Source organism: Neovison vison, chromosome 1 (assembly GCF_020171115.1).
Source record: "Neovison vison isolate M4711 chromosome 1, ASM_NN_V1, whole genome shotgun sequence".
Classification (NCBI taxonomy): domain Eukaryota; kingdom Metazoa; phylum Chordata; class Mammalia; order Carnivora; family Mustelidae; genus Neogale; species Neogale vison.
In genome coordinates, this window is record NC_058091.1 from 248,703,015 (window position 1) to 248,723,780 (window position 20,766).

Consider the following 20,766-nt stretch of genomic DNA (forward strand, 5'->3'; position numbering starts at 1 on the left):
ACTTGCAGAAATTGCTTTAAGTGATTGCCTCACACATCCTCAATTCAGGCAGAGACCCTTAATTACTAAAACATTATGCATAGGTTACAAAAGACTTGGTTCTGTCTTCCATCAGGATCCCACAGTAGAAGTTCCTCAGGGAAATAAAGATTCATCAAACAGAGCCAACTAAAAGCAGTAACCACAAATAAACATATTTATACATTTAAGTGCATAAAATGTAAAATTTGTTTATTAAAACATGCCACTATCAGAATGAAAAGCATGCCACCAAGTGGGAGAAGATAGTTACAATACTTTTCCATAATAAATTAAAAGCTATTCTAAATCAGTAACAGATAACCCAACTGAAAAATTGGCAAAAGACTTGAATAGCCATTTCTCACACACAAGAAAAGACATCCAAATAGCGAATTAGCATATGAGAAGGGGCTCAGTTCCATTAGTCTTCAGGGAAATGCAAATTAAAACCACAATTAATTAAATTACCCAAAATCCCCAGAATGGCTAAAATAAAGAGATGATTATATTAAGTGTTGACAAGAATGTGGGGAGAAATGGAAGTTCTATACACATACAGGCTGAGAGTTTAAATTAGGATAAACACTTTGAAAAACTGGCTAGCAGTAGCCACTAAAGTTGAACACCTGCATACCCAATGACCAATGATCTAAAATATCTATTCCTCCAAAATGCATGCAAATCACATGTACAAATTATTCACAGTAGTATTTTAATAGTTCAAATATCCATCAATAATATAATGGATGAAAACATTCTGGCCTATTCATTCATACAATGTTCCAGACCTGGAATGTTCCAGAGCAAGGAAACTGAACCAGCAATTGCAATGTGCAAGAACATGGATGAACTTCAAAAATACAATGCTGAGCAAAAAAGCCAATTACAGAAAAGTAGGTGGTGTATGCTTCCATTTACAGAAACAAAAGCTGGGAAGAAGTGACGTTAGAAGTCAGGACAGTTAAGTATTTTGGGACATCTGTGGTGCTGATATTTTCCATATTGTGATCTGTGTGTTAACTACATGGGAAAATTTTGGGATATTTTCATCTTCATTCTGGGAAAATTCAGCCATTGGACACATAATTCATACAGAGGCATGTGATACTTCAATAATGAATTTATTATTTTAACAGCTTTATTGAGATATGTACCAGACAACACATGGGGCCACTGAAGTGTACAATTCAATTAGTCTTAATAAATTTCTACACTTGGGCAACCATCTCCACAATGCATGGTTAAATCATTGATAACCTGTTCTGTTCCTTGCTACTTATTTATCACCTCTTTTCTAAAACTGGTACTTGGGAGCCAACATCTTTACTATATTCTTTACTATAATTTTAACAGAATCCCTAGAAGTAAACATGGGTGTTTAGTAGAGTCCTGTGGAGATAAACATGTGTGTTCAGTTGGTCATGTCTTCCTGGATGTCCCTAACTTTGTTTTGAATTTCAAAGAACTCACAGTTCTAGTCCATCATGGTGGCGTCTGATAAATTGCTTTCCTTGAGTCCTGTTCCAGGTTGAAGCCCTGGCTTGTCAATCCAATTCAAGACTATTCTATTCTACTTCGCAAACTATCTATTCTACCTTTCCTGCCCTCCAACATCTTTCTATGGTGCCAGGATTAATTTATACCATGAATTTTTGTACCACTGGTTTCCTTCTATTACTGTCTTCTAAGCTTGACTGAGTTATTTCTGAAATCTAACAAGAACTGGATCCCACTACCCTTGCTGGAAACTCTACTGTTCTGAGATATCTTCATTATTTACACTTTCTCCTTTTCTGACTAGCAGTGACCCAGACTAAAGTCTATTTAATGAACAGTACTACCCAAATTATCAGAAAGAATTTGTTAACTAAGGTAACAAAAGTGTTATAAAAACAAATGCAAACACGCCCTATTTAATAATTTTTTTAAAAAAGCATTATATCATGAAACATGATGATGCTCAAGAACAAAAACAACAGTAGCCATCTGCAACAGGACCACAGAGTTAGAAGTGCACTTACTGGATCCATATTTAGTGATTAAAACCAAAGACCTTGATAAAAGACAACATAAGAAATTGGTTTTATCTCTATCTTGAGGTCTATGACAATTAGAAATGAATTTTGTAGTTTTTCTAATCATAATCACAAACCTATCCACAGTTAGTATATTGTTATATACACTTACAATATTTAGTAGGGGGTATTCCTACAAGTAGATGAAAAGACTTGGCAGGGTCAACACCAAATAAACTAACTATAGGAGGAAAGTATATATGCAGCTCTCTTACAAGGATACGTCACTGACCTTGTATGTGAAAATCATGCAACGGTAGGAAGACAAAGGATGAAAAGACTGGCAATATATTAGAAAGCAGACATCATCACAAGTAACTTTAATCAGACTTAGGGGAAGAAAAGGGAGGTTGTTAGAATTATTCTCCTTTGTGCTGTTTTTATTTGTTTTGGTTTGTGCAGGGGTGGATGGGAGGTGATTTGGATTTATATTTTTGAGTGACTAGGTAGATAGAAGGCAGAGGATATTAGGAGAGGAATTTGGGAAAGAAGATGATGGGTTCCATTTTAGACTGAGTAAATCTGAAGTGTCTAAGAGATAGCTGAGTACTGGTGACTAAGCACCTGACAGTTTGATAAGTCAAACTGGGGATTGGAACTAATCAGTGTATAAGCGAGGTTGAACACATGGGTTTAGATTACATCACCCTTGGGAAAGCATGTGGTGCAAGAAACAGAAAGAAAAGGAGGAAACCCGAGGAAATGCTTACATTTAGGGGATGTACATATGGAACAAGATATGCCCACAGAAGAGACAGAGATGTAAGAAAAATAAGATGAGAAGAAACCAAGGGGAGAGTTATAAAATGGGGGGAACTATAGCAAGAATGGTAAAAAGAAATGGTAAACAGAGAAAAAAGTTTGTTTCCTTTATTACTCCAGCTAGGGGCAGCTGTGCTCGCTCTAATCTGCCAGTGTGCTACACCCTTATTTGCAAGTTATATTTAAATAGATTACATGGAACATCCTAGAATGTTTCTTAACAATCTCAACTAAATGGTAGACTCCATCATACAAGTTAACCATTGTGTATGAATCATGCATATTGAAGTAATCTTTTTATTAAGTTGCGTTCTTTGATGGCTTCATTGTCTCCATCAACAACGCTAAACTTGTTTTTCATCTCCCAAATCTTGAGACCATTTTCTACCCATACGCATGCATGAAAACAACAAAGTTGATGGCACACGTTTCCAGTTAGTGAAGAAATTTTAAAATGTGTGGTCACCAATGCTCAATGTGCGCTCTCCGTAATGCCCTACACATAGTGACAGTAGTCTCCACAACAGTTAAGGATGACATATGGAAATCATTTCTGGTGAAGTTAGCTCTAAGAATAGAGGGGATCTCTATGTCCCGCTCAAATTGATTGGTGGTCTTCAGTTTTACAAACCTCCTTGCAACAGGGAGTCCTAGACGTACAAGTTTTTACTAAAATGTTATATAATATATACTAATGTCACTTGCCTGCTTTAAACCTTTTTGCTCCCCTATAAAATCCTTATCACAGCACATATAATGAAGTCCCTTCATCATCCAGTTCATGACTCCCTTTCCAGAGTTGTATCTCATGTCCATACTGCAGCCATTTGGCTTCAGCTCCCTACGCTGATGCTGTCTCCGGCCTTCATACCTCTGCACGCATTTCTCCTTTTGCCCGAAATGTTCTTCCCTGCCTGACAACAGGCACTAAAAACTTCACACGAGTTTTTCACCGTCTGACATAGTCTCATTTAATTTTGACAAGAGCTCTGAGGTCCAGATATCGCTATCCCCATTCTGTCTACTGTACATGAAACTTTTGAGAGAGAAAGTCAGTTTTCTAAAGTCGCACAGCTACAAAGTGGTAGCATAAATTTGTGAACACAGGCAGAGACTCCAAAGTCTATTATCAGAATCCCCACACACTCTGTTCCCCTTTCTCTCAGAGATGTACGTCTGTAATCAAGATAAGTTTTACTTGATCTTTGCAGCTCAGACCCCGATATCAGATGCGTGGTTTCTTGTGTACTGAACCTATAAGAGTCCTTATCATACTACAGTATAATTACTCACTTACTACTTTGTCTAAAATAATGCACTGGTTTCCTCTTAAGAATAAGAGTTGCACCATTTAGCTCTATATCTCTGCAAAGTGACTGGTAGTGCTTGTGTTAACAAACAGAGAAGCTATGGAGCTTGGAAAGTGGAAAACGGAATGAAGGTTCCACAAAAACTTAAAAAACAGAAATACCACCTCACCCAATAATTACACTGCTAGGTATTTACTCAAGGAAAATGAAAACGAAAAACATACCCACCCCTATATATACTGTAGCATTATTCACAATAGCTAAGATAAGGAAGCAACTGAAGTGTCCATGGAAAAATGAATGGATGAAGAAGATGTTATATATATATTCAATGGACTAGCACTCAGCTATAAAAAAGAATGAGATCTTGCCATGTGTGACAACATAGATGGACCTAGAGGGCATTATGCTAAGATAAGTCAGTCAGACAGAGAAAGACAAGTACTGTATGATTTCACATATATGTGGAATCTACAGAACAAAACAACAACCAACCAACCACAACAACAACGACAACAAAAAACCCCACAAACAGACTCATAAATACAGAGAATGACCTGGTGGTTGCCAGAGGAAAAGGGTGTGGGGTAATAGGTATAGTAGGGGAAGGGGATTAAGAGGTACCAACTTCTTCTTTACAAAATAAATGCAAAGTACAGCATAGGGAATATAGTCAATAATAACGTACTGATTTTGTATAGTGACAGAAAGTAACTACACTTACTGTCATGAGTGCTGAATAGTGTACAGAGTGTCAAATCACTATGTGGCACACTTGGAACTAATATAACATTGTGTGGCAACTATACTAAAATAAAATTTTGAAAGAATTTATGGGACTTGACAAGGAGTACTGAGCTGGAATGAAACCAAAGCTATGCCTTGGATCTGGGGTGAGGAGGGGTCTCTGGCTTTCAACCTCATGTGGCTTCTCTATATTATCTTCTATAGAAGGACACAACAAAGTCATCCTAAAGGTAAGGTTTCCTGTTCAGAAAAAAATATTCATGAAGTCAGTACATAGAAACATAATATACAAAGGCATTAAAATGATAAAGGAGACTAGTAAAAGGACCAATTTGAATACAAGGAAACTTCTTCATTCCTAGGCAGGAAGGCAAATACTGCAACATTATCCAAAGCTGTTTATCAAGGTTTAAGGGTTGATATCAAGGCATCAAGGGTTTAATATGTTAACACATCAGCCTGATCTGAAGTAAAAAGGGAAGAGCTACAATTAGACATATTGGTATAAGTAAATCAATGTTTTATTTCACATATGGCTATTTTTAAAGCCATTTTTAAAATTCTAGACCTAAATTTAAAAAGTATTTGAAATACTAGGTAAACTCGGTGAATCGCCCAATTGCTAGCTTAATACTCGTTGCATGCGAGCGCCTGACCCAAATAGTTTGGTCAATTAATACCGAACCGTCATGCTTTCAAAATAAAAACAATAAGAAACTTCATGAGCAATGTTTGCCAAATAGTAACTGTTTATTTATGCTTTGTAAACCTATTAAAATTAAGAATTTTCTAAAAATCTTTCTTCTACGCACCATGGCACACAAAGCCTGCTTTGTGTCATCCTGTTCATGGTAGTTAGAATAGCTGGAACTTACTCCGATTTGGAAGTCACACAGCGTAGTCTTTTAGTATAACTCATACAAGACATTTTCCTTAAATGGACTAAATTCAAAGTGTTGCTGCTATCATTCATCGACACAAGAGACTTTCTTTTCTTTGGCTTGGACATAACACTATGACTTCTGTTCAGCAGTTTTATCTCCTTGGTGTCTATATACTTCTTTGAAGAGAGAAGAGGGATATGTCTTACTTAAATTGACTAAATGAATGAATAGAGGGGCACAGATATCTACTTAACCCACTCTGAAGATGCTTGCCATACAGACTGATACCATGAGTTTTCATGGAAGAAAACAGAAATCATAGATTAATTTGAGATATATACACCAAAACAGAAATAGAGTGTAATTCTTCCTGAATCTGAAACACTGTAAGCCAGCAATGATAGGAGCAACCTATGCCTGCTGTAAATGTTACTAATTGTCACAAGTCATAGGCCAAAACTAGTCTCAAATACTATAACCAACTTTCAAATTGGTATCTTGGCCCTCACTCTACTGACACCTAATTTTAAATCTGCAAGTCAATTTTTTATGTCTTTACAACAAAATTCTAATCTAAATTCATGTTTCCTCAGATTCTAACTAGAAATCTTTCTCATGTCTGTGACTATTCACTGAGATGTCTGGATTAGATATCTAACAATTTTCCTAGGGACACTTCTAATTATTTTCTGAGTGTTGGTTATTACTTTCGGATCCTACTTACATAACAGAAATCATCCATTTTCCTTACCGTTCTTGCTAACACAGATATCTCTGCCAAAGGAATAAGAAAGCACACAAAACAGTCAGCCCCATTTTATCTCTGTGCAGAACTGGCAGAGACTAGGATTTGATGGTCGGAAATGTTTATGAGCTTCTGAAATGTCCAGATTGGAGGTATTCTGATACTGAGAATAAAATTCAAAGAAATAAATCTTCACTCTCTTCCCTATTACACTGTTAATTTTAACCTCCAAGATGATTTTTACTTGGGCCAAATTTAAAAGAAGAAGAAGGAGGAGGAGGAAGAGGTGGAGGAGGGGAACGGCAAGGAGAACAAGAACAAGAACAAGAACAAGAAGAAGGAAGAAGTAGAAGAGGCATCGAGTTGAAGAGGCATCGAGTTGAAGAGGCATCGAGTTGAAGTAAAGATAGTTATGATGGGCTCAAAGAGGTGGACTAAAATAAGGCCATGAGCTCACAGTATTCAGTTTTAGGAGATCAGGAATTCTCTTGATGTCATGTCTATGCCTGTGAGGTAAACAGTACACCACGAGGAACATTCCACAGTTCGAAAGAGATATAGGGCATGTTACATATTAATCTCTGAAGTCCCTCTGGAGTTCCATTTTTTGATACTAAAATGTGGCACTTTGCAGAAGACTAAAAGAGAAGTCTAAAATTGATATATTTAATTGTTGTTGACCAGAAGAGATTCCACATTTTTTTTAAAGGTTTATTTATTTATTTGACAGACAGAAATCACAAGGAGGCAGAGAGGCAGGCAGAGAGAGAGGAGGAAGCAGGCTCCCTGCTGAGCAGAGAGCCCGATGTGGGGCTCGATCCCAGGACCCTGGGTTCATGACCTGAGCCGAAGGCAGAGGCTTTAACCCACTGAGCCACCCAGGCGCTCCAAGATTCCACATTTTGAGAAAAGTATAAAACTAGTACATGGAGGGATGGACAGAGGAACAGACAGAAAGAAAGGGAAGAGAAAAAATCTTAATGTATTCTTCTTACATTGCATATTTGTGAAACCCTTCCAGGAGAAGGCATTACCTGAAACGATACCACAGTAATGACTGTGAGGAGCTGACTTCTCTGTGACTTTTTCCTCCATGGACCTTTTCTGCCTATATACACGGTGTGGGTGACCCGTTATGGCCATTGTATCATTGAGTGGTTCAATAAATATGAAGTCCTCATTGAGCTGTATAAATCCCATCTGGAAATATATAACATAAAAAGATACGTAAGAAATACTATTTGGATAAATTACTTTCTAGGCTCTCCTACTCACACACACTCTATGTTCTTTCACATATATGCATACGTTCTAGTGAAGCTTTTTCAGCAACGCCACTAAAAGGTAACTGTCTTCCCATTTTATTACTTCATCTTTACATACTTTATTGCACTAGCATAAACTTCATTTAGTTAGACTTAGACTGTGTGGGTGGGAGGCTAGATGCCAGCAACAGATGCACAGTAAAAATTCTGGAATGGTTAAAGGCTCACTTTGGGAGACCCATGGGGTCACTTACATGTAGGCATGTACAGAAGACCAATACGTTTTTAATTGCGTGTACCACATAGTCCAACTTCTCAACAATCATTATTTAATAAAGTGATTCATGTAACATGTCAAACCAAAGGCAGGTGACATTGCATTGAAATTATTATATAAAATACTCCTGAAACCATGTACTAACCATTTTTAAAACCTTTGCTCAGTAAAGTACAGAAAAAAATGAATCACCACTTACACAAGCATGTTTCAAGTCATATAATGCCATGTTTTTAAAGTTAGCCAATTGCAGACAGAGAGCTAAAAACTGTAAAATATGGTTATATCAATAAAAATAACTTATAACAAGTAGGTATCCTTTTATTATATTGAGGCTAAGCCTTGTCATTTCTTTCCTTCCTTTTTTAAATCATAAATTTATATTATAACTAGGAAAATATTCCACAGAGACATATGACTTGAACTTTTTGATTTTTATTATTTTATTCTGCAGTGATGTATATATTACATGTATAAAATATACTTGACTACATATACTTGACTATTCTGTTAATTCTTTAACCAATGTTTTTGAAGAATTCCTTAGAACCTGCATTTTTCATACCCAGTCTACTATCAAAGTTCTTCATTCTGTTTTGAATTACATAAAAACTATGTATAGTTCACTTTAATTTGATCCACATACAGCTAGAATAGTAATAATATACTTACTTCTTCAGATACAGTAATTCTTCTATACAGAATGTTAAGAAAAATTAAATCTATACTAAAAAGAGGTGTGTTTTCCTTAAAAGTACAGAAGATACTTTTTCTTTTGTTTTAATCATTAAAGTGTATTATATCTTCTCTCCAGAAAGACTAGATGATTGCCAATATGCCATCTCATTTTATTCTATATTGAATCAATGTTACAAAATATCTTAAGAATAAATCTAAAAATACTCATCACTTTTTTAATCAAATTTTTAGAACATCAATAAAATTCTCAAGTACTAGAATAACAGTTCCATCGCCTCTGTCTGTTGTCCCCTTCTGTTTCTCCCTTTCCTTGTCTTTCATAGACACACACGCACACACACACACACACAAGAGGGAGTGGGGATAATGGAGAAAAGATTTAATGTGACAATTCTTGTAAAACATAACAGGTATGCATTATATACTTGTGCCATTTTGGGGGCTTTTTCATTCATAGGGGCTTATAAGGATCAGATTTATTAGGTAGAGAAAAGCAACCTGAGAAGCCTGGACTCACTCTAGGAAAAAATCGTAGGATGTCATGTGTATACTTTTGCCATTCTAAAATACAGTCACCAATACATGGGTACTAGAACAAAGGACAGAAAGTTGAAAAAGTGAGAGAGACACCGGCGGTATACTTTCTCTCAGCCTAGAAATTCCCTTGAATCCTTTTTATGTAACAAATTTCCATTGTACCATTATTCCCCAGCTAAAATACCATCTTGTCTGGGAAGCCCAAAACCACTTCTACAGTCTTATGGTAGAAGCGGTCAGGTACCTCTTAATTTAAATCCTAATTTCAACAAGTACTATGTATAAAAACTTGGACATTTTACTTAACATCTCAATCTCAAAATAACATGGGCTTATAGATGTCTATGAAAAAATTTAGGACAGTGTCACACAAAGAACAGATATTCATCAAACAACAGATCCCTCCCTCAAACTGTTATAATGGGTCATTTTTATATTTATGATAGCAATTATTTCATTCTCCTCATCAAAATCGCTATTGCTTATGTGTCTGCATCTTACCCCATTAAGTATAATTTCTTTAAGACCAAGTACTGTGCCTTAGTTATATTTACAAATTCTTTTTTTTTAAGATTTTTATTTATTTATTTGACAGAGAGAGATCCCAAGTAGGCAGAGAGGCAGGCAGAGAGAGGAAGGGAAGCAGGCTCCCTGCTGAGCAGAGAGCCTGATGCGGGGCTCGACCCCAGAACCCCGGGACCATGACCTGAGCCGAAGGCAGAGGCCCAACCCACTGAGCCATCCAGGCATCCCATATTTACAAATTCTTGATGGTTAATGCAGACTAGCATACAATGAATGCCAAGAATGTAGAGTATTAAACATATTTTTTAAATCTCTAAAGTTCAAAAAACACTGAATGTCAAATACCTGAAAAGATACTAGAAATTATTTCTAATAGTATAAAATGCTCATCATGATCTTAACCTCTGGCATAAATGAAAATTCTAAGTAAACAAAAAAATTATTTTTAATATGAATCCCAATGAATTGTTTTCCACACATGTGTTCATTGTCTCCGATGTAAAACTAGAATGAATTTTGAAGTAATTACAAGAAAGGTAAAAAAAATCTTCCCTTAATAGAAAAAAGGACAGTAAATATTTAAAACTTGAAGTAATAATTATTAAGATGTAGTACATCTACACAGGTATTGAGAGTAGATGGTATCACAGTATGTATCCCTGATGCATGCTATGAAAATACAAAAATATGTTACTCTTAGCTCATGTATCAGTATGCTTCTGAGGTTCAGTCAGTATTGAAGGTCACTAATACAACTGACAATGTGGCTGATGATGAAAATAATAAGTATTATGATGCTCAGTAAGAGCATCTCAAACCATCATGCTCAGTTTCCTTAAATCACAAATTTATAACCTGATACATTCTTTCAAAAGGTTATAAATATAGTTGGATTTAGAAAAATAAACCAAGGGGCACCTGGGTGGCTCAGTTTTTAAGCATCTGCCTTCGGCTCAGGTCATGATCCCAAGGTCCTGGGGTTGAGCCCCATACTGGGGTCCCTGCTCCATGGGAAGCCTGTTCTCTCTGTCCCTCTCCCCCAGCTTGTGTTCCCTCTCTCGCTGTGTCTTTGTCATATACATAAATAAATAATCTAAAAAAAAATAAACCAAATAAAATTGAATTGCATACCAACATACAAAATTTAATGACTCCAAAAACAGATTGTGGACTGAAGATTATTTGGATTCATAACCTACTACTAAGCAACTTTGAGAAAGATACAGTGACTTAATCTACACAACTGTAGGACTGTGCAGAACATTGACTTTTGACAAGCACATGTAATGCTCTTATCATAGGATGTGATACTGGGTAACCACTCAATAAATGCTCACCATGATTTTTATTTTATTAATTAGAATAACCACAAGCAATCAAAGCACCCAAACATTTGAGTATGAAGTGGTGACCTCAGGAGTCCAAAGAATCAAAACTGATCCACTTTGTATTCCTATAGGACCATACTAAATATTTTCTGAAATAAATTTTTTTTAAGTTAGGATTTGGAAACCACTTCCTGGTAATTATTTGTTGGTTAGAACTTTATCTGCAGACATTTCTAAAAACAAGAAGCCATTTTTGAAAAGGAAAAAAATGTTGGAGTAATTATAAATGGTGACTCACTCATTCATTACATATTTACTGTCTGACTACAGTGTGCTCACTCTGGGGCAAAGTTAGCACTAAATAATTAGCGTTCTTTCTTCAGGAAAGGGTTTTCCATCTGAGACCAGAATACTATCCTAAAGAAAGGAAAGTGCTCTAGCTTAGGTCAGTATCTTTCAAGATAATTCCTTCTATTAAAGAAGAACTACAGAAAGACTTGAGGTCTTCGGTGTCACCATAAAAGCCTCATCTTTCCCATTGACTTCTGTGCACAAGGGTCAATAATCCGGCAGCATTCATGTTAGTGCAAACATTGTCCTTTAAGTTTCAGAAGGAAAGAAAAGAGAATGTGAATGAATATCATACAGCACACCATCTAAAATAAATGCAAGACTTATAAGCACTTTTCTCCCAGATTGCTCTAATTTAGATTTTTCAAAATGATTTTAAATGTTTTGAGACATTTCACACAAAATTTGGAAATGAAATTAAGTCTAACAGATGTTCCCTACCTTATTTCTGTTATCATGTGCATATTCTCATATGGTGGCATCTGTTCTTGTTGTTGAATATTATTCTTTATGCTACTATGCAGCCATCAAAAGAAACGAAATCTTGCCATTTGCGACAACATGGATGGAACTAGAGCGTATCATGCTTAGCGAAATAAGTCAAGCGGAGAAAGACAACTATCATATGATCTCCCTGATATGAGGGAGTGGTGATGCAACATGGGGGCTTAAGTGGGTAGGAGAAGAATCCATGAAACAAGATGGGATAGGGAGGGAGACAAACCATAAGTGACTCTTAATCTCACGAAACAAACTGTGGGTTGCTGGGGGGAGGGGGGTTGGGAGAAGGGGGGAAGGTTATGGACATTGGGGAGGGTATGTGCTTTTGGGTAAATTGGAAGGGGAGATGAACCATGAGAGACTATGGACTCTGAAAAACAGTCTGAGGGGTTTGAAGTGGCGGGGGGGTGGGAGGTTGGGGTACCAGGTGGTGGGTATTATAGAGGGCACAGCTTGCATGGAGCACTGGGTGTGGTGAAAAAATAATGAATACTGTTTTTCTGAAAATAAATAAATTGGAAAAAAAAATTATCAGGTTGTATACCTTAGATATACACAATTTTTAATTGTCAACTCTACCTCAGTAAAATTGGAGGAAAAGGATATGCAGCTAAAAAATGTTGGAAAACAGTGTGGGGAGGTATGTCAGACAGTTTATTAAAATGTTTTCTTGTGAGGGGCACCTGGGTGGCTCAGTGGGTTAAAGCCTCTGCCTTTGGCTCAGGCCATGATCCCAGGGTCCTGGGATCAAGCCCCACATCGGGGTCTCTGCTTGGCAGGGAGCCTGCTTCCCTTCCTCCCTCTCTGCCTACTTGTAATCTCTGTCTGTCAAATAAATAAATAAATAATCTTTAAAAAAAAAAAATATTATTCTTTGATTTCACAATTTAGCAAGAATTTCGGTATTTTGCAATTACCAAATACAATTGTATTTTGTACAATTACATTAATATGTTACCATTCATTTCTTTTTTTTTTTTACTAGTTCTGACATTTTATTTCTCTATTTAGATGCCTCTGTGCTTTATTAAGACAACAAAGAAAATGATCTTCATGTAGGTGCACTGGAACTGTCACTATATTCTAAGCACAAAAAATTTGATTTGGTAAATGTGCCAAATATACTGTTGGTGAAGTGCTCCAATTAACCAATATAAATATTTCATGTTTTCAAATTCAAGTTAATTATGGTCTTTTAAATAGATCCTAAAACTCTAATGCAAACATAACTTCAAAATGACTTAGGGGCATCTGGGTAGCTCAGTCAGCTAAGCACTGGACTCTCAGTGTTGGCTCAGGTCATGATCTCAGGGTGGTGAGATCGAGCCCTGAGACCTCCAGCTCCACTCTCAGTGAAGTCTGCTTAAGATTCTCTCTCTCTCTCTCTCCCTCTTTCTCCGTCCTTCCCGCACTCTCTTTCTCTCTCATAAATAAATACATAAAATTATTATAAGTGATGTAAAAATTGGAAAACGACATGGCACTCTCCATTCTTGTTCCCCCTCTTCACTGACAGGGTACTTTACTTCCACCACCTCACTGCCCATTCCCTCACAGAACTGAAACACTACTATAGTTACCTCAGATTTTCTCTTCATTCTTCCCTGATTCTTTCTGGAGAACTATTTTCCAGAACCTTGGTTTTCTGGGTCAGCTTTCAATGTGTTGGCTGAAGATATTTATCTGAGGCTCAAACTGCATACTGTCAGTCTTTGATAATGTCCTATTTTAAAAATACGTAGCATATCATAAGAACTCCATAGCACAAGTGTTAAAGGACATGAGGAATGTTTTAGATCATTATAATTTCAGGATATCCGAAGTGTTTTGAGGGATAGCAGAATCTGGATACGATGAGGGCAAGGCTGTTCCCATGAGAGGAGATGTTATGAGCAAAGGTAAAGAGGACATGGAGTCTAGCTAAGAGTTAAGAAGATGCCTGTTTTGAGTAGAGAGATAGGAAAAGGTAGCAAAAAAAAAAAAAAAGAAGAAGAAGAAGAAGATGAACCCACATAATTGAAAACATCAAATGATGAAATTCTTGATAGGAAAGTCAATGTCCTGAGGTTCTGAGGATGATTACTATCATTTCTGACCACAGGTATATCAGAGAATTAGTGAGGCTCTAAAAGAAGCCCAAATGTTGTGTTTCTACACAGCAGTTACAGAAGTTGTGAAAAGATCTGGCATCTTGAGATGCTTATGAAAATATTATAGACACAAGGCTGATGCTCTACCTGAACTGAGCAATGTACATTTGGCTTTATTTGAGTATTTTTTGGTACAGTAATGTTACAGTATACATCTCATTAAGTAAATAAAGTATATAAAGCATTTTATAGTTCAGAGTGTAACCATAATATAGGGCTTGATGTAAATTATAATACTGTAGGTTTGTTCGATGCTTTATTCAAAAGACATCATTTTTAATAATACTATAAATAGCAGTGATTTTTCATGCATTTGTGTATTCAATACATACAAGCAAGTCTATGAAAATACACTTCTGACACCCTACCTATCCTACTTTCTTACAATGCTGAACTCTTCCTGACTTGACCCTTTTGATGTTTCCCCTTTACGCCCACAGGGGGAAATACTAAATCCTTTGTGAAGATATATAAAGTATAAGGTCATGATAAACTCTTGCCTACCTCTTCAGTTTTATTTTTACTACCTCAACTTTATATATAACCACAACAAACACATTTTTAAAGATTTTGTTTATTTATTTGACAGAGAGACAGAGAGCTCAGAAGCAGGGAGAGCAGCAGGCAAAGATAGAAGCAGGCTCTCCACTGAGCAGGGAGCCTGATGTGGGGCTCAATCCCAGGACCCTGAGATCATGACCTGAGCTGAAGGCAGAGGCTTAACCGACTGAGCCACCCAGTGCCCCCAACAAACACATTTTAATTGTGTAAACAAATTTCATATTTTAACATATTTCAGAATAATTTTTAGTTGTATGATCACATCTTGGTACATTGCACATGCTGGTTTCTCTTTCCAGAAAGTCATTCTTGATTATTTCTTCAAAAACAAGCCAACCTGGCCCTCTCTCCAAAGTAACCAGTGCCTCCCTGATCTACTTCTACACTGTACCTTTCCCGTTATTACACTAATCAGTCCACTATAGTCACGGTTGTTGTGTGTCCCTGATCAGACCATGAGGCTTTGGGCACAGAGCTCAACTTCCTGCCTTCAACACATAAGGCCTAGTATACAGCAGGTACTCAAGGAATGTAGCTTTTACCTTAATATACTCTTCTTTTTTGAGATAAAAAGAAAACATCCACTCAATGCTTGAGACCATCTATTCCATCTACTCTACGTAAACTCCATCTGAAGGGAAATTACTATTCAATTTCTCCACTCCGGCTTTCCCAGCATTGCCTTCCTTGTGAGCCCAAGTTCCATCTTTAGAAAAAGCTTTCATGAGACCACACTGTTAACATTATTCTGTTTTCTTTCTTTGCCAAAGGGCTTCGGAAAGTATCCTGAACCTATGAGGGTAGAAGCAAACTTAGAAATCACTGGGCCATCAACGGAGTTTAAAATCAAGAAAACCGAGACTTGGAAATGTGGCATAACTTGCCTAGAATCACACAGAGAGTTCATCTGAGTATCAGAGCTGGAATCTAATACTTCCAGTTTCCAAATTTGTTTTTGGTTTTAACACATCACTCTAAATTTGCGTGCTACCTGCATTTTCCTTTTCCCCACTGAGCTCTGGAAATTGTTCTAAGGCCGCCCACCATTTCCTGTCCTTTGTTCTCCTCCCTGAGGCATTTGGCCCTTGACCACTTTTCTTCTCCAGGAATATTACATTGCTCTTGCTCTCTTCTCTAGCAACTGTTTCTGTTTCCTTAAAATGGTCACGTTCCTCACTCCAAAGCAGGTCTTTGGTCAGCAACTGCTGTCTGCAGTAATCCCTCCCAAAGGTTTTATAACACCCTCTATGGAGCCAATACCCAAATCCCCAATCCCCCTCTCAGCCCACTACTTCCATTGAAGATGCATGATTCTCCCTGTTCACTTCTCATCCCCTCACTTCAGACGTGTAATCCTTCTCCCACACCAGTGCCTCTCTCTGAATGTGTATCTCTGTTCATGCCTCAAACTAATCTCTAGTTACCTAAGCTAAAGAAAATATAGAGTCTTTTTCTCTTTACTTCTTCTAAAATATTTACAAGGTAAGAATAATGTAAGAAAATAATATGCCTGAATGCCAGACACTGTGTATATATGTTTTCACTTAATCAACCAGCAAGCTTGTGCCATGTAGGCTAACTTCACTAGTTTCATAGTTGAAAAAAGTGAGTTTCAAAAAGATTTTCTATGTCCTAAGGTCACAAATCAGTATGTGGTGAAGACAGGATTCAAACCAAAGAGTGCCTTTGTGAGGCCATCTGAGGCCATATCACTGTTATTCCAAATAACTCTCATCTTTAAAAAATTTTGCACTGAGGGTTTGAGGTCAGGCACAACACCTCACGAATGGTAGATGTCCAAAATTTGATATCAACAGCAAGGCCAGGTCCCATCCCTCACAAAGCAGAAGACAAAAATACTGTGTTAGTCTCTGAACTTTATCCTGAGCTGACTGTTTTATATGATGAGACACATTAGCTGCCAAAGGCAAAACGGGTTTCTGAGAGGGCTGAGGGTTTCACCCCCAGACCCGCCTCAGAGCTATGAACCCAGTCACTTGCCCAAGACTGATTTGGGAGAACATTTCAAGTACTGAGTTTTTCTTTCCTTCTTCCTTTGTTTTACAATTCTATTTTCTATTTTCTTCCTTAAAATGTCTCCAGATCATAAAACCAGAACGTTTAATAGCAGGACACTTAAAAGATATAATTTAAAAAAAGCAAATCATGATCCCAAATCCCGTATCATATAGGATGATTACACAGGTATGTGTATATTTATTCCTAGTCTATTAATATACACAAAGACACACAAGTAGATATGTGGGTATGTACCTGTGTGTGTGTGTGCATGTGTGTCTCTACACATGCACACATTTTTTTTAAAAGATTTTATTTATTTGACAGAGAGAGACAGATCAAGAGTAGGCAGAGAGAGAGCAGGAATCAAGCTCCCTGCTGAGCAGAGAGGCTGATGTGGGGCTCAGTCCCAGAACCCTGAGATCATGACCTGAGCCGAAGGCAGAGGTTTAACCCACTGAGCCACCCAGGCACCCCGACATGCACACATTTGTTCAAGTTTTATATTCTACTTTACTTTTCCATTTAAGAATAGCTTCAATGCTACTTTGTTTCTTAATGGTATTAATCTTTATAAGTCTGGTTTTTAATTGCTGAATAAGTGTACCTTCTAAACATATCATAATTTATTAGCTATTCTTTCATTTGATCATCTGTTCAATAAATGAGGATTGACTTCGTACAGCCAGAGGTCGGGGACAGTAGTGATGGTCCAGGCTGGCAAGACCTGTCACCAATTTACCCACACTCCAGGAAGGGATACAATTTGCTATTTATTTGACTGAGTCAAAGCTACACATAAAATTGTTCTATCACTGTTAATAAGCTTTACCTTGATGGTTTAGACACTCATTTATGACTGTGTTCTATTACACACACACACACACACACACACACACACAGAGTTTCAAATATAGCCTGGACGTATCCCCTCATATACCTAAGGGACAAGGCAGGCACTGAAAGTGATCAACTAGAGAAGACAAACCAGCCCTCTTCAAAAGACAACTGTGAAACCTCAAGAGACTGAGGGGTATATCTGAAGAGGAGAGCCTCCCAAGAACTCATAAGTGTGGCCCATGAGATACAGAGTCACCATTTTAAGCAACTATCAAATATAAGGCTCAATACCACTATCCCATCACACAATTACCATGCCATGACTCTGTCACCAAGCCATGACATCACTAGTCACCCAAACATACTCCTCCTTCCTGCTTCCCTTACAGATTCTGCCCTTGAGGAGCCAGAGGAAGCTCAGGGCACTGAGCAGGAGAAATGGGAGCCCTGGGTGGGGAAACAGCAAGGACTTTGACTTCCTTCCCCCTTCTTCACTGCAAGTAAGTAGCTCTAAGCAAGCCTGAATGTGGAAGGCATGTGGCAGAGAGACTAACTCTATGGAAATTTGGAGGGTTTAATGATTAGAGGATAAATATTTTAACTACCAGAGACTTTTTGTGACTAAATTTACCAAGTTACTTCTCACAGCCTAAGTGTGAACAACACCAGAAAGAATCCCAGTGGGAATAAACCCCCAGTTTCATGACGGCATCCTTTGAGTCCTGTTTACTCAGTGAAAAGTTCTATGTGTACAGTATGAATTCAGGTGTCAAGTAGTTCAAGGATTAGAGAGTGATGCGGGGAAGGTCTTTTGGGTGAAGTGACATCTGAGCAGAGATCTGAGAGTTGGCCAGAGCAAGTAGGAGCGAAAACATTCCAGGCAGAAGGAGAAACAAAGACCCTGAGAGGGCACCAGCTTAGCATGTGTAAGGAAAAGCAAGGTTAGAATGCCTGGAGTGCAGAGATTCCTGGGAAAATGATGATTAGAAAGGAACTCAGGGGCATTCCATGACAGTATCATTTATCTGATACATATTCAAAAATAAACCCTGATGAAATCCTCCTGTGGTTTTTAGACTATTTATCTTTTCTTGGACACTGGCTAGAGATTTTACCAGGGATGCTTCATGATGACCTTCTGTGCTATGTTCTTTCAACAGTCTTATTTTATCTCCATAATAATTACTCAGGAATACATGTCAGTCTTACCAATGAAAAAAATATGCTTTCTCTCCCATTTTTTTGAAAACCATTGGCCTCCTCTAACTTTCACCAGCATTTGACAGAGAGATGCATTTTAAAACAATTTCAAAATGTTCCTTTTTAACTCCATTAAAGTTAAGCAATATCACAAGTATAATTATAAAGAGAAGCTGTAACTATGTTGAAGATGTGAAAAGTGGCAAGCATGTGTAAAGTGGAAAATAAGTTCTCCATCCTAACATTCATTATCCAAAATTACTGACTTTTTGTTATTATGATGGCTGTCTCATTTCTCATTTTATAGTCTATTTTTTGCTCAAATCAAAAAAAGACATTGATTTGATTTTCATATACTCTCTAACATCCATTCACTTTACTGTAATCTCTCATTGCTTAGAATGATTTTTAATTTAATCCTTCAGGATTTTTTAGAAAACACTAATTTATTTATTTTATAGAGAATGCATTTTGGGGAGGGGCAGAGAGAGAGACAAAATCCCAAGCAGACTCCTCACTGAGCGTGGAATTGGACGTGGGGCTTGATCTCATGACCCTGATATTATGACCTGAGCCAAAATCAAAAGTTGGATGCCTACATGACTGACCCACCCAGGTGCCCCATTCCTCAGATTTTTATGGAGTCTTTAAATGTGCAAAAACATGAGTTGAGAAATAGGCAGAAAATTCAGTTTTAAATCTACTTCTAAGTTTATCAACCAGTCTAGCCAAAAGTTATTATGTCCTACTATATCTTCCTGATGATTACATGTTACAAATGTACCTACTGAAAACCTGCTACATGTCAGCATGCAGGCACTAATACTTCAAAAATGAAAAGAGATTTTAATTCCTATCTTCACGGTCCTTATATATTAGGGGAAAGACGGAAAAATCAGGTATCCAGACAAATATATTTAAGGAATTAGAAATTGTGAAAAGGATCATTGAAGAAACAAACAAAGATCTGAGAGAAATAGAATGAAGATTGAGATGGGGTGGCCCACTAAGACCTGTCTAAGGAGTGAGCATCAGAGGCAAGATCCGAAGAAGGAGCCAGCAATATCAAAAAGCCTACAGGCAAGAGAAGATTGGTATATTTGGCAGAAGATGCTGTATATCAAGACTATGGCCCTGGAGGAACTCAACAGAGTTGAGTTGGGAGGAACTCAACAGATTGACTTTCTGTTTACAAAAATATATACCTTTTAATTATTATTTATTACAACATAAGTCTGTGTTCTATATATAGTTATGCCACAGTAAATTTTATTTTAAAAATGAAAACCAAAGGATAAATAATGTAACAGTATTCCTTCGCAAGACAGAGGCAAGGGAAGTACTAAAAGAAATGTGCTTGCTCCCAGAAGGCAGAAATCAAGCACAAAAAGGAGAGAGCAAGATAGTTTATTTTTTCCACCCCAATTTTATAAGTATTAACTTTACAAACAGTGTATAAATGTGACTTAGATTATACTATAGTTTAAAACTGAGGTTGAAATGTTGGGATAAGACTTGTTGGGAGAGGGCACTGCTGTAATTAAAGCAATTAATAATGGTGGCACTGGTTTAAAGTCTACAGTGAGGAAGACCTATCGATGAGCGAGGACAGCATGAAAGGATCGACACGGAGACTGAGGCAGTGGCAGGAGTCACAGACAAATAAGAAGAGTAGCAAAAACAGAACAGAAGCATTGGCAGGCCACGATTCATGGAGAGCTCCGAAGATCACGATAAGACATTGAGATTTTATCGGAAAGGTAACCGGAAGTAACCAATAATGGATGGCATAATCTGAAAGAAATTTCGAAGAAAGTAACTCTTGTTCTATTTTTGGAAAACAGAGTACAGAGAGGAGAATCAGGGAGACCAGTCTGAAGTGAACTAGAACGATTAAAGAGCAAGCCTATGGACTAAGGGGGACCAAAGGGTGAACACACAGTGGCTGAGCTAAGGATGTGGAGAAAAG

General features: G+C 37.4%; 1 protein-coding gene across 1 annotated transcript in view; it reads right to left on the reverse strand.

The window, feature by feature from the left end:
• Positions 1 to 20,766, reverse strand: part of ADAMTS19 (ADAM metallopeptidase with thrombospondin type 1 motif 19) — a 244,146-nt gene that overhangs the window by 189,260 nt on the left and 34,120 nt on the right. Inside the window, exon 3 of the mRNA XM_044228322.1 lies at positions 7,579 to 7,744. Coding sequence (XP_044084257.1) covers positions 7,579 to 7,744 — 166 coding nt within the window. The remainder of the gene's footprint in view (positions 1 to 7,578; positions 7,745 to 20,766) is intronic.